Source organism: Mya arenaria, chromosome 17, assembly GCF_026914265.1.
Source record: "Mya arenaria isolate MELC-2E11 chromosome 17, ASM2691426v1".
NCBI classification, from domain to species: domain Eukaryota; kingdom Metazoa; phylum Mollusca; class Bivalvia; order Myida; family Myidae; genus Mya; species Mya arenaria.
The window spans coordinates 30,878,477-30,891,624 of NC_069138.1; the positions used below are offsets into that span (position 1 = coordinate 30,878,477).

General features: G+C 35.6%; 1 protein-coding gene across 1 annotated transcript; it reads left to right on the top strand.

Annotated features, from left to right (window-relative positions):
• The first annotated feature begins 2,870 nt into the window (after positions 1–2,870).
• LOC128223375 (uncharacterized) lies at positions 2,871–8,906 on the top strand. The gene is made up of 7 exons (XM_052932655.1): positions 2,871–3,082; positions 4,037–4,087; positions 4,257–4,307; positions 5,319–5,439; positions 5,672–5,846; positions 6,706–7,141; positions 7,981–8,906. Exons 2-7 carry the CDS (start codon positions 4,042–4,044, stop codon positions 8,307–8,309), a joined length of 1,158 nt encoding a protein of 385 aa, XP_052788615.1. The 5' UTR covers positions 2,871–3,082; positions 4,037–4,041; the 3' UTR covers positions 8,310–8,906.
• Positions 8,907–13,148: the final 4,242 nt, after the last annotated feature.

A 13,148-nucleotide genomic window follows, 5' to 3' on the forward strand; every position in this document is an offset into this window, starting at 1 on the left:
GTTTTTATATGTTACTTACAGCTTTAATGAACCGACCTTAAGTCAAGAGTATCCAGATGACATTATGACATCAAAGTTGATGAATGTGTGAGTATTTGATGCATGGGTAAATGCTGTATTTGAAATAGAAAATGTAAGTAAATACCGAAAAACAACATGTGTTGTGTTCTTTAAAGAATGCAAAACTGGTAGTTGTTAACACTGTTTGAATAACTGTACAAGCTGTGATATATGTATGTCTACTCTATTTCGGTCATTTATTAGTTATAACTAGTTATAAGCAATCATATAATTATCAATGGATAGCAATATTATACACAGTCACTAAGCATCAAACTTTATTCATGTAAATAAACGCAGCGTACCTGTCATTATTTAAGTTAAATCTGAGAATAATTGAGATATTATTGGTAAACAGTTTCAGACTTAAGCAGCATAAAAACACTATGGTTGCATCTCGTTTTCACTTGAAGAACCACAGTCCGGTTTCCGTATGAGAGAGTGAAACATCCAGTATATTTTCAGCAAAAAAACGCGGGGGCCCGACTTTCGCGGGTCAATATAACTAGCTTTTAAACACATTTCGCAAACAAAATACACACAAATCATATCTTAGTGATGCCTTGTATAGAAATAATGGCCAATATTCTGCTACATAATTATTAAAGGGTACTTGAGTTTGCAAAGTCCAGGATTTGCAAACACAAAGTGGATGTTGTTTCAAAAACGTTTAGCACCTCTCTTTATACATGTGGCAATATGTTTGGACATACCTAAATATTACTGTAAGAACTTCAGATCAAAATGATGTATTAAAACAAATTCATATCTTTTAAAATTGGTTATTATATTGCATATTTAAATATACGTGTACAACTGATTGCCATTTCTGCTTAGAATATGTCAAAATGAGAGCATTACTATTTATGCTCGCGATAAAAGTTTTGTGTTGCATGTATATTATGAATTAATTTCATATAGGACGTAATGAAATATGCATTTATTCAACATTTAATATCGATTTACTCGTATCTTAACTGATTTTGTTTTATTTAGAAATAATGTAACTTACTGATTGGGCGACTTGTCAGTTATATCCTATTTAGAAAGTATGCTCTGTGACGGTATGTCATTGAATGTTCACTTATGACTTTTGCCAAATGTCTATGAAGCCTATAAACAATCTATGTCCCCTGAAGGTGATATATGAAATGGATTTTGTTGATAATACTATGTCAGATTCGCAGTCAATATTCAACGAAAGAAGCCCGGTGATTGCTAGAAAGAAACACAACTCCAATAGTGATTAAGTTATCATTTCTCAGAAGAGCACGAGTCTTTCCAGTGACTCCGAACTTTTAAATGGTGATAGCTATGACCGCATAATGGCTTAGGCGCAGAGAACCTTGTATAGAGATACACCCAGTTAATCTGATGAAGAAGCTAATGGGAAAAGAGTATAACTAATCCTGAACAAAATCGACGAAACAGACACATAGCTCAAAAAGCTTAACAAAAAAGTAACAGAAAGAATAGACAGGTTATAAGATGAACTTGAAACGAAATGGAATTACAGATAGGTTTCCCAAAAAACGATGGATGTAAACGTATAAACAACGAGGTAAAACGTTTACAAAAGTCTCTTGGCGAACACATAGGCACATGGCAGGCTGATAACGGTATTCTTTTAGATTCATTAAATGGAAAGGTTAACCCTCTTATTGATGCTGTTCAGGCGGTCAAACCAGATAAATGCAAAAATATCATAAAAATCCCAGGATGCTTTCTTTCGAACGCTTCCAGAAGCTGTAATAAGATTAGAAACAAAGGCATGATTATCAATGAGTATATGAAAGTTGATGATATAAAAGTGTCAAGTGTCCGAATAATTGAAAGAAATAACACAGGATTTCGAGTTCCTGATGTCCTCATAGCATCATTGAAGATGATGTAAACAAAGGCCTAAAAGCTAAAGCAAAATTACAAGAAAAAAGGTTATAAGGATGTATTTGTTCACGTAGATTAATCTAAAGAAGAACAGCTTGCGACTATAAATCTATGGGCAATAGCCAACGCTATAAACAAGGACGTCATCTGTCCAATTTTGGAATCCCTGTGTTAAGTGGAAGTGGAAGTCAGACGGTACCTGACGTGTTTGAAACTCAAATATTGTGCATTTTAATCGTATTTATTGTGATAATATCTTGGGTTCTCAAAGTGATATTTGGGACAACCTTGGTGATATTTATGGTGACGCTGGTGCATATCACTCTCGGGGATTTGGCGCTTACAGTGACAACACTGGTAGCGTTCAATGAGAGCAAGCTGAAGATCAAGGTCAACGAATACAAGGTCATAAAAATCAAGACTACAGAGGCTATTGGCAGGGATGGAATTGTAAGAGAGCCCATGTGGGACCTAGAAAGGTGTGTTGATGGTTCTTGCATGTTAATGGCTGTAGTTTTAATTTAGAAAGTAATAGTTTTAGTTTGAGACAAGAATACTGAGTTACTTTTGATATTTGATGTATTTCTGAAACTGATTTATGTAATTGTAATACTATTTACATATTAAAACTTGTTTGGGTTGGCAAAAATCGTATATCATTACAAATTAATGCAAGGGCAGGTTCAGGTGTGTATGTATATGAAACCTGTCGGATATCTTACTAAATTGACAAAATGTGTATGCATGTTTATGTAAGTTATGCCTGCTCGTGATTGTAATTTCAAAAGCATTAGATATTTATTTACAATACAAGCTTACCCATTAGATCTTGTTTCAGTGAAAAATGGACGCTTCATTAAACAATTGACAGACTGGTCTTTAAAACGGTCTACTGAAATTCTGTAGTCCGCTTAGTATACCTCTCCATTTTTGTCTGTATGAAATTGAAACAATGTAATGTATACAATTCTTGATAGAAATCTGAAGTGTTTGTACACTTATCGCTGTTGGAAATTTTAATGAGTTATGTTACAGTCCTATCGATGTGTCGCTGTCACTGGATATCGGCTGGGATGAGTTTACTTTAAAAATAAGAGTGTAAACGTCTTTTTTAAGACTTTTGGATTGATTATTGGTAAGTTGAAGACGGTTTGAAAATAGCAATATAAGATTGAAAATGAGGTCTCCTTATAACCGGAATCGCTACGACGAGGTCGAAAATTCCCAAAATGCTGGTATATTCTGCGGCCCTGACTTTTTTAGACATAAAGAAATGCACTTGCTTCACAAACGTGCACACATGGCATGGCAGATTTTGTTTTGATTTTTTAAAACAATGGCGTTCAAAATTTGTGTTGACATTCAATGAAAAATATTTTAATGTCTTTTGTCAAACTGCATCGACATGTTTGAATGGATTTTGTTTGCATTAGGTCGATCCTTTTAGCATATGAAATGAGAATATGTTTGACTTTCAAGATAATACGTTTAATGAAATAAACAAAAATCTTACTCGGTACGGAGTTGGAAACTGCGTTGATATTCCAATTGAAAGTTTGAACAATTATAAAATCTGTCCTTGTGAACTTTAAACAATATTCAAAAACAGATAGTTAAATAACTTTTTGAAAATCTATTCTTTAATGCTTTTACTTTGGAAGTCGCGAATGTGATATTCTACTTAAAGAAAATTGTTTTCTCCCACCAAAGACAGTTCGATCCAAGCGTTTGGCCATGCTGGAAATCTCTATCTTGCCTAATGTTGTCTGCAGCCCTATGGAAATCTTGTCTTGTGTCAATATTTAAAATCCAAATATATCATTTCTAGCTTCAAATGGCACCACGTTTTGTCGCTGCACTGAAGAAATAAAGTTGCACCTTCTCATAACTATTCAAAGCACGATTTGACCAATTGTATATTCTTATAGTCTAAGATTAGTAATATGATGCAATATTGGAAAATATTTTTATTTGTATCACTTAGTCTCCTTTTTGCCCACAAATTGGAGTATTTTGCATTTTCGTGGCGTAAACACGAAGTGGCAGAGTCGTAAGCATTTTTATTTAAAAATGATACGTTCCTTTTCAGACATCATGGCATCAAAACGGATGATTCGGCCAGACATTCTGGGAAAATTAAGTAAGACTTATTTTAAGGTCTTTTGCGTATGCAATATTGGAAAATATTTTTATTTGTATCACTTAGTCTCCTTTTTGCCCACAAATTGGAGCATTTTGCATTTTCGTGGCGTAAACACGAAGTGGCAGAGTCGTAAGCATTTAAAAAAAATTGATACGTTCCTTTTCAGACATCATGGCATCAAAACGGATGATTCGGCCAGACATTCTGGAAATATTGAGTAAGACTTATTTTTAAGCTCTTTTGCGTATGTAAAATCTAATTTCATATGACATTTTCATTGGTAATGATAAAATATATTGCATTGAGCAAGGAGCAAATGGTGAAATTATCCACATATTTGCATAAATAGTCAACAACAGGGCATTTGGACGACTGAAAACAATATTTTGTTTTTTTTGTTAAATATTTGTTTATGATAACAGTTACAATCGGCGCATATCCCCGCATTCATCTCTTTATCATTTCATATGTGCTGACTAGGTATCTCAACTGCATCTAAACCAATGAAATCACGTCGTGTGTTCTTTTCTACCTTTAGAAACAAAAACCATAACAACTTCTTAAAGTTGATATACTGACTGTTAAATTGTAAGATTTTATTTGTCGAAGAGCTTTCTGCTCTACCTTATCTATACTCTATACAACGGAATTGTGTCAGTAAATTTCCACACGGTACTTATGTAGTATAAACGGATTAAAGTACCGGGTACAGCAGACGATGAGCAGCATCCTACATTTTCAAAGTTGTATACGCAAATATCGATTACACAACAGATTAATTACTGTTTTCATGAATTATCCGACAATCAAGGAACAATCATGCATAAGAAGCGTAGAACGCAAGGGTGAAACATTTCCTTATCTAAGGAATCCGACGGACGAATTTGTAAATCTTTCGTACTTTTGTTTGGTTTGGTGTGCAGAAATAGAAAAAAGTAATTAATTACCGAAGCTTATTTAAAAACAAAGAACACGTGTTGTGTTCATTTAATACTGCAAAACTGATAATTGTTCATACGGTTTCAGTAAATGTACAAATTCTAATAACCTTATGTATAGCTGGTCATTTATTGGAGATCAGTGTGCAAATAACTTTCAAATGAGACAAAAGTTATAAAGGGTCACCAAGCATCAATATTTAACATTCAAGTTATTAGTACTATCCGAAAACTAGCGTGTTTGTGGGTCGAATTCTTTTTTTTCATCAGACTGACATTATACATTTTAGAAGACTATACGTATGTGGTCGAATTGAACATATTCTCCGGTCGTCCGAATCCAATTGTGAAGATAGACAATGAAAAGAAAATGGCGGAATTCACAGATCACGAGCACTTTCATTCCACAAGGTACCTAGACACAGTAGTGTAATGATAAAGGTGAAATTTCAATTGAACACTTCATACTCAAGATCATATAATTTATTCTCCGAGTTCATATGTTTTGGGATTCGGTCAACTGTACGAATGGTCTACGACAAATATACCATATGCATCAACGGTTTAGTGTTTCGCTTTATCATCATGTATTAAACAATATATATTAGTCGTGTCTAGCGATTTATTTAAACGTCTTTTTTAGCCTCGAGAATAAGCTTGGATACAGAGGTCTTAGCGTTTATAAACGAATATCCAAAGAAACCAAAATGATGACAATAGGGAAAGGAAAAGATGTTGGCCTCGAGAATTCTCTTTTGAAGAAATTTGTTCACCTTGGCAAATATGTGACCGAACTTGTCCAGGAGAGCCAAACAACTGTAAGTGAACATAAGTAATTGGTAAACTGCTGGATAATATTAATTAAACAAATACATGAATGGTTTATTGCACTCGCCTCCACTTCTGTCACAATTATGGAAATAATACACTAATTAAAATAACGCGACGCGCGATTTACAGATTGCGCGATTTTTTTATATAATTAAGGTGTAGTATTACAGATATCATACGTTACATACGAACAACATGTTTTTAATGATTGTGCATGATCGCGTGCGTATAATTGGTTTTCAATAGACACAAAAAACACACCCTGACATGGTTTTCGTATACATAATATGTCGATACATACCGATTATAACACTTTTACGCACGTTGATGCACGAAATTGTATTATAAGTGTAACAAAGTAATGCTATTATCAGACTGAAGTAATCAAATTCTAATATTGATAATTGGAACATTTCACAATTCGTGAATTTAATTGTCAAAAAAAATCAATCGGTATGTTTCCCTTTTAGTAAAGTATTAGATTTTGTCAGTTGAATAGCGTGTTCTTAATTATATATTTATTGAATATACATTATACCATTTCCACAGTCAAACCAGTTACTACGTCCAACTCCTGAAATTATAAGGCATGAGCGAAACTAGTGTAGTTAGTGCAATATCATTTACTTTGTGGTAAGGTGGTTCTAATTATATAACTCTGGGGCCTCGATAAAGATACGACTTACTATGGTCTGATTTTATAGAATCGCTGATGCAGTGAGAATGATTCAATTCAATTAATAGCAGCTGTAGTTTATCAAAATCAAAACTAGAGATTTATGAGTTTTATTGAGTGATGATTGTCAATAGCAAAACCATATACAATACGGAAATAAATCCTTACAGGTGCTGGAAGGTAGTGGAAGCGAAGGCAATGGAAAAGGCGGTGGAGGTGGCGAGGGTGGCGGAGGTGGCCAGCTCGGTGGCGCAGGAAGCCACCTCGGTGACGGAGGTGGCCAACCCGGTCGCGAAGGCGGAGGCGGATTCGAAGATGAAAGCGGAGGCGGCGGAGGTGGTGAAGGTGGCGGAGGTGGTGAAGGTGGCGGGGGTGATGAAGGTGGCGGAGGCGGGGGAGGTGGTGAAAGTGGTGGAGATGGTGAAGGCGGCGGAGGTGGTAGAGGCGGAGGTGGCGGAGATGGCGGAGGCGGTCCTTCTGAACCAATTGAATTGTATGCATTGCCCAAATATGATCCCGCTTATTGGAATAGTACTGACAAATTAACCAAGAACAACTGTTACAACTATGCGACAAACTTAACGACAGTCGAATACGCACAGCCAGGTAACACGGTATTGAAGATCATTTTAATATGAGCCGGCGATGATAGCTTTGTCATTGTTTTCACATACACAATATGACTTGGTTTCTAATTATCGAAGCATAAATTAACTTGATGATTGGCTTAAAAGGCATAGTATCCTTTTCTACTGAACGATGAATCGCCTCACATGTCATGGTCATTTTTATATTTACTTTTTAATTGTTTTTACCCGCAAGCATGGAATAAAAATTAATAAAGCGTCTGATAAAACAATTGAACAATTCCCTCTGCAGTTAACCTGCTTGATATTTGCACACATGAAATTTGTATGTTATTCATAAAAATATTTAGTTTGCAAATGCTGGTTCATGAACATGCATAATGGCAATAGGTTTTGTATATTTTTTCATCACTACCACTATCACCATCATCATCATCATCATCATCATAACAACCAAGCATAGTATATGTTAACACCACAGACTGATATAATCTTACCAGTATTTGGATATGGCACCGTCTCATTATCTCGAGTATAGCCATCTTTGAACATTACATATGCCTCAAGCCGATGATATGCCCTAAGGGAGGCGTGGTCATAGCAATTAAATGTAATCAAGCAATTATTAATGTCAAAAATGATATCATTGGCACGATAGACAAATGAGTAGTCCCAGACAGCCGTTGTTGCGACATAATGCAAATTTCACTCAGATTCTGCGCCTGACTGACAACTTAGGCCGATCTGTATAATAATAATAATCCATCTTATAATCCATCGGAATCAAATTAAATTTTAGCTCTTTTTTGAAGTAATAATATTCATATTTAATGTGTTGATTGTATTTTGTTTTCTTAGGGGGTACTGGTGAATGTTTGCCTACCAACGGAAAAGAGGTTCTCGCCAGATGCATCAAAGATGGTTACGTAAAGCGGACAGATGGAAGCCCACCCTCCATGAGTCAAAACACTGGTGCCGTTGCCTTGACCTTCAGCGAAAAGTGGACGGATTTCCACTTTTACCGCCTCGACAACAATTATAGGTGGTCGCATAAGCAAGGCAGTTTACCAGCTAAAAATACTGATGAAATCGGCAATATAATCAATAACCTGGGAGCGGCAGATAAGGAAACATATGAGTTGATCTGTTACCTGGGAAACAACGAAAACGTCGTCTTCAAAACGTAAAACAGAGATGTTCATCATGATGTTATTGTTTTTTTGTATTTTGTAAACATTTTTATTGAGGAGGCTGTATTTTTGCAATTTTTACCCGTCATTATGTTGTTGTTGTTTAAAGAGTCAAATATTTCGTCTTCGAACGGCTGATCAAGCCTATCCATATTTGGTGTCAATAACATCACGATATTCTTTGTTATTGACAGAAAGCTCATTATCACGGAACATTGCACCACGTGCATAAGGTTTGATAGAAGTACAATGCTTTTGAACGCTATTGTCATATACTAGATAAATAAGAAGAACACTTGTATTTGAGTATCTGAGAGGAAATACCAAGCCAGTGGTTACTAAGTTTATAGTTTCATTGGTTAAAAGTATTCATTTAAACACTGTGTCGACAAATTAATCAGTACATGTCGTTCTTATAATATGGCGTTTTAGCATGATTTTGTTTGATTGTGTATCTATTCAGATGTTGTTGTTTTTAGTAAACGTAGTTGCATACTATATAAGAATGAATACTGTTTGAATTGACGTTTGTTCCAAACACTCCAATAATGGATTATTCGAGACTTTGTAAATAAATAATCGTATAAATTGAAAGTTTTTTTTATGCGTGTAATGTTGATTGCTTATTAATTCAAAACACACTTAATGCATATCACGGATGTTCATATGTCTTACAATAAGAACAATTTGAAATAATTAAATATATATACTATGCGTGTGCGTGTGTGTGTGTGTGTGTGTGTATGTGCACGCGTGTGTGTGTCAGAGAGAGTGTATGTGTGTGTTTGTGTGCGTGTCTGTGCGCATGCGTGCGTGCGTGTGTGTGTGTTTGTCCGTTACTGCGCAAAGGTCTTACGATGTTTACAATTTGCTTTGAAGTGATAAATTATATTTATGGTAAGAAAATATTCTGAAATTTCCATATTAATGTATATTCATATTTGAATATCCCCGGTTTCCGAACGAGCTTTCACACTCACCATGAAAACACATATACAGTAAAACTGCGGTCGTTCGAACAGGCGGTCGTTAGTAAACTGGCGGTCAGTCGAGGTCGGAGATAAGTCCTACCTTCTGGTTTCATATGAAATATATGGACGCTGGATCGAAACCTTAAAAAGTCGAGGAGTCGGGCACCATTGTAGGTCCCAATTACACAAATCATATGCAAAACCTTATGATTCGCTCGAGGTCTTACACAATTTCCAAAGCATATTCAAAAATAAACAAACAATTGCCAGTTGTTAAAACTTTCGCAATTGTAAATAGTACAATGACAGATGGAGGGAAGATTTGATAAGGTATGAAACCCCTATTATAAACGTGTATACATGACCGCCTCTACTCTACTCTTGATAAGGTAGTTTGAGAAGATAAATGTTGGAAGTTGATGACAAGACTTTTATTGTTAGAAATATAAATGAGTAATAAATGAGTAATGAAGCACTTTCATTACGGACAAAAACCAGAATCTCTGAAAATAGTGAGTTCTTATCATTCAACAGTTCCGCGAGACAGTGAAGATGCGCCAATTATCCATCTTTAATTTTTTATCATAAATCTCACATGTGCCATAATATGCATTGTCATATTACAATGTTGCTTGTTTAAAAATGGTGCTTTTATGTAAATTTTTCGCTATTTATTAATTTATTGGGGGTTTGTTCACATTCTTACAGCCTAAAAATTTATGAGCTATTACAACAACCCATAACAGACTAAAATGTATACTTCGGTCGTTTGAAATATTAAATCACTCGAGGTTTTAGCTCGGGCCCCGGCGTCCTCGGGTGATCGCAGTTTTACTGTATTGTACTAACATTCCAGAACCCCTTGTTTGTGGTCGAAAAGCAAACGAAACGCTTGGTTAGATATTTATACCATTGGAATTCAGCAAAAACATACTATATATCTCTTTATGTCAAACCTAACTAAAATTATTCGATACACATGGTGACTTTGATGCTACCCTCCCACCAGCCCGCCCAAATAATGACGCAAGTCATTCAAATAACTTGATTTCCCATAATGAAAATGTGGTTAAGAATATACAAATATGCCTTTCAAAGGAAATTTAAAAAACATCAAGGGCCATAATTTGTATTTAGGCTTAACACGGAGTTATGTTTCTTGTTGTAAGATGGTCGTAAATAATTTTGAATTTTATTAAGTGCATTTAATGAACGGTATAGAAGTTTTTTTATTAAAATCCCAACTTGCCCTAAAACTTTAACCTGCCCTAAAACTTTAACCTAAGTCAATCAGGGGCCAGAACTTGTATTTATGATAATATGGAGTAATATAACCTCATCGTGTGATGGTCCTGAACAACTGTGTGAAGTATTAAGTCAATTGAATAAAGGGTATAGAAGTTATTAAACAATATTCCAACTTGCCCTTACACTTTAACCTAAGTTCCATAGTCAATCAGGGGCCATAATCTGTGTAAAGAATAATATGGAGTTATCTTACCTCATCATGTGATGGCCCTGAACAACTGGGTGAAGTATTAAGTCAATTGAATAAACAACTCATGTTCAACTCAAACACATTAATTTCGAAGACAACTTGAGCACAAGCAATGCCAAACAAAGCATTTCGGAGCCCCAAACCATCGCGGAAATATCTCAGGTCGTGGAAATAACTCCAAGACAAAATCCATAAAGGATTCGCCACAGCAAAACACCCATCTTGTTACCTCATAGGAACTATTGTATGCGACAATTCTAAAATCTCCTCATATCGACCTAGTTTTTGAGAATATAGCCGTTCGTGTCACTAACCGACTTCCCACTAAAAACTTTACGAATCCGATGAAAAATACACGGAAAGGTAATAGAGAAATAAACGAAGATAACTATCTGTACGCTTCAGCCATACAGAAACATACCTCCAGCCGAGACCTGTCTGGACACAAACTTCGCGCGTGTACCACACCGGAAGCTCATGTCTTTGAAAATATGCGGTCTGATCATTCAGGACGGGTCAACTATAATACACAACATATATCAATCCCACAAACAGAACCCGTATTTGAAAGTGCCCATTCGGGGCGCACAGGACGGTATTACTTAGGTGGTATTTCTTAAAACGCGCAGGCCTCATGCAATATTTCACAGATAAAAGAATATATTCTGCTGGGGTCAGGCTTATCGACACTAAGCGGGATAGCCTTGCTGCAAAAATAATATCTACTATGACGACTAGGATGTGGTTAGTAACTCTTAACGAACGGCAACATACGAATCAAAGGCAATTTATTTTTTGACAAATACAAAGAATTCAAGCAAATATTTAGGCAAACTCAGAGATCAGCGAAAGCCTCTTGCAACGAACAATTTTACAAAGAGCTTAATGACGAGGCCGCATGCGACATGCGTCTATTTTGGCGTATGATACGCATGAAATAAAACAAAGAAAAGGAAACTATAAATGAAATTGAAACCAAGGTGCGAAACCCCAATGAAATATCCATGGCGTTTGGCAAATATAAAACAAACGTATTTCGTCCGAAAAATACAGACAATTGACAATATACTGGACTGCGACGTAACCGCCGAGGAAAATGAACCATTGTTACGTAATCTCAAAAATCAAAAGTCCGGCGATCATGATAATGTTGTAAATGAACATCTTATCTATAGGGACAACTATTCGCATGTATCTCCAAAAGCTCTTCACAATGATTCTAACAAAGTCATACTAAAAGACTGTTAAACGGGCATTATCATAGCTGTTCATAAAGCAAATAAGCCAAATATTGAATGGAAAAGTTACAGACCGATAACGTTTGTTACCTGTTGTATTCAAGGTGTTTGAATAATAGTACATGATCGAATTATCATTTGGTCAAATGTATTAGGCAACGATTTTCCAAACCCTCCGCAGAACGCTTATCAGCGTGAACTTGGGTCATTAACAGTCTCTTTTGATTTGCAAGAATCAATAGCCTCGAATGCAGAATAATAATCACCGTCTCATGCTTCCCTGCTGGACACTTCCGCTGCCTTTGACAATGTTCTTCACGCAGCACTGTGCGGATCATGACAGACACACGTGCTCAGAATCGAACTATTTACAGACATTGTGAAACAGAGGCAGAAGACATTCGAGCTCACTATGTTGCCATGTATACCACTTCTTAATATCCCTCATTACGTCCAGCAACAACGCAAGACTTTGTTTCGCATCTATTATGTGGACAGACATTACATACTTTAAGACAAATGAAAGAAAAAGTAATTTTGTGGCTGCACCCCTTTGTGAAATAATTGCGTGACGCCACCCTTAGCGATTTAACCTTAGGGCATAATTATTATCATTCAAATAACTGTAACAACGTTATAACGTTACTCGGTTATAACTGTAATTGCCATATGTTTTTCACATTCTACGTTATTCTTTCAGATTTATTTATCATTATTATCATTGCTTTTTTTGTTTGTTTTATAACACTTTCACGATACCATATATAAATATCGTTATATCTTATAAGTTGCATTTATTTAGTTTTGTATATATACATGTTTGTACTGATGAATATATTGTATAGTTATGATTGTTTAAAATATTGAATATGTTGGAATCACCCTCGGGTGAAAATAAAGAGAATATATAGTTTTGAGACGTTCTAAATATGCAAAATTGGTATGCATGTTGCAATCGGTGACGTACGTACAGATTTAAGTTACGTTTTCTATCGTCCGTTCTTCGTTTCGCTGGTCGCAGGGCTAGACAACATGCAAACGCAGCCGAGTTGAATACAATTCTAAGATAATTTATGACACAAATCATATCAGAACCAACTAACTTCACTGAAAATTCCAGTTCTCTTTT

Coding starts and splice junctions, on each gene's coding strand:
- LOC128223375 (XM_052932655.1), top strand. CDS start 4,042: ATGGCATCAAAACGGATGATTCGGCCAGACATTCTGGGAAAATTAA. Junction 4,308..5,318: donor AGACATTCTGGAAATATTGA/GTAAGACTTATT, acceptor TATACATTTTAG/AAGACTATACGTATGTGGTC. Junction 5,440..5,671: donor GAGCACTTTCATTCCACAAG/GTACCTAGACAC, acceptor CGTCTTTTTTAG/CCTCGAGAATAAGCTTGGAT.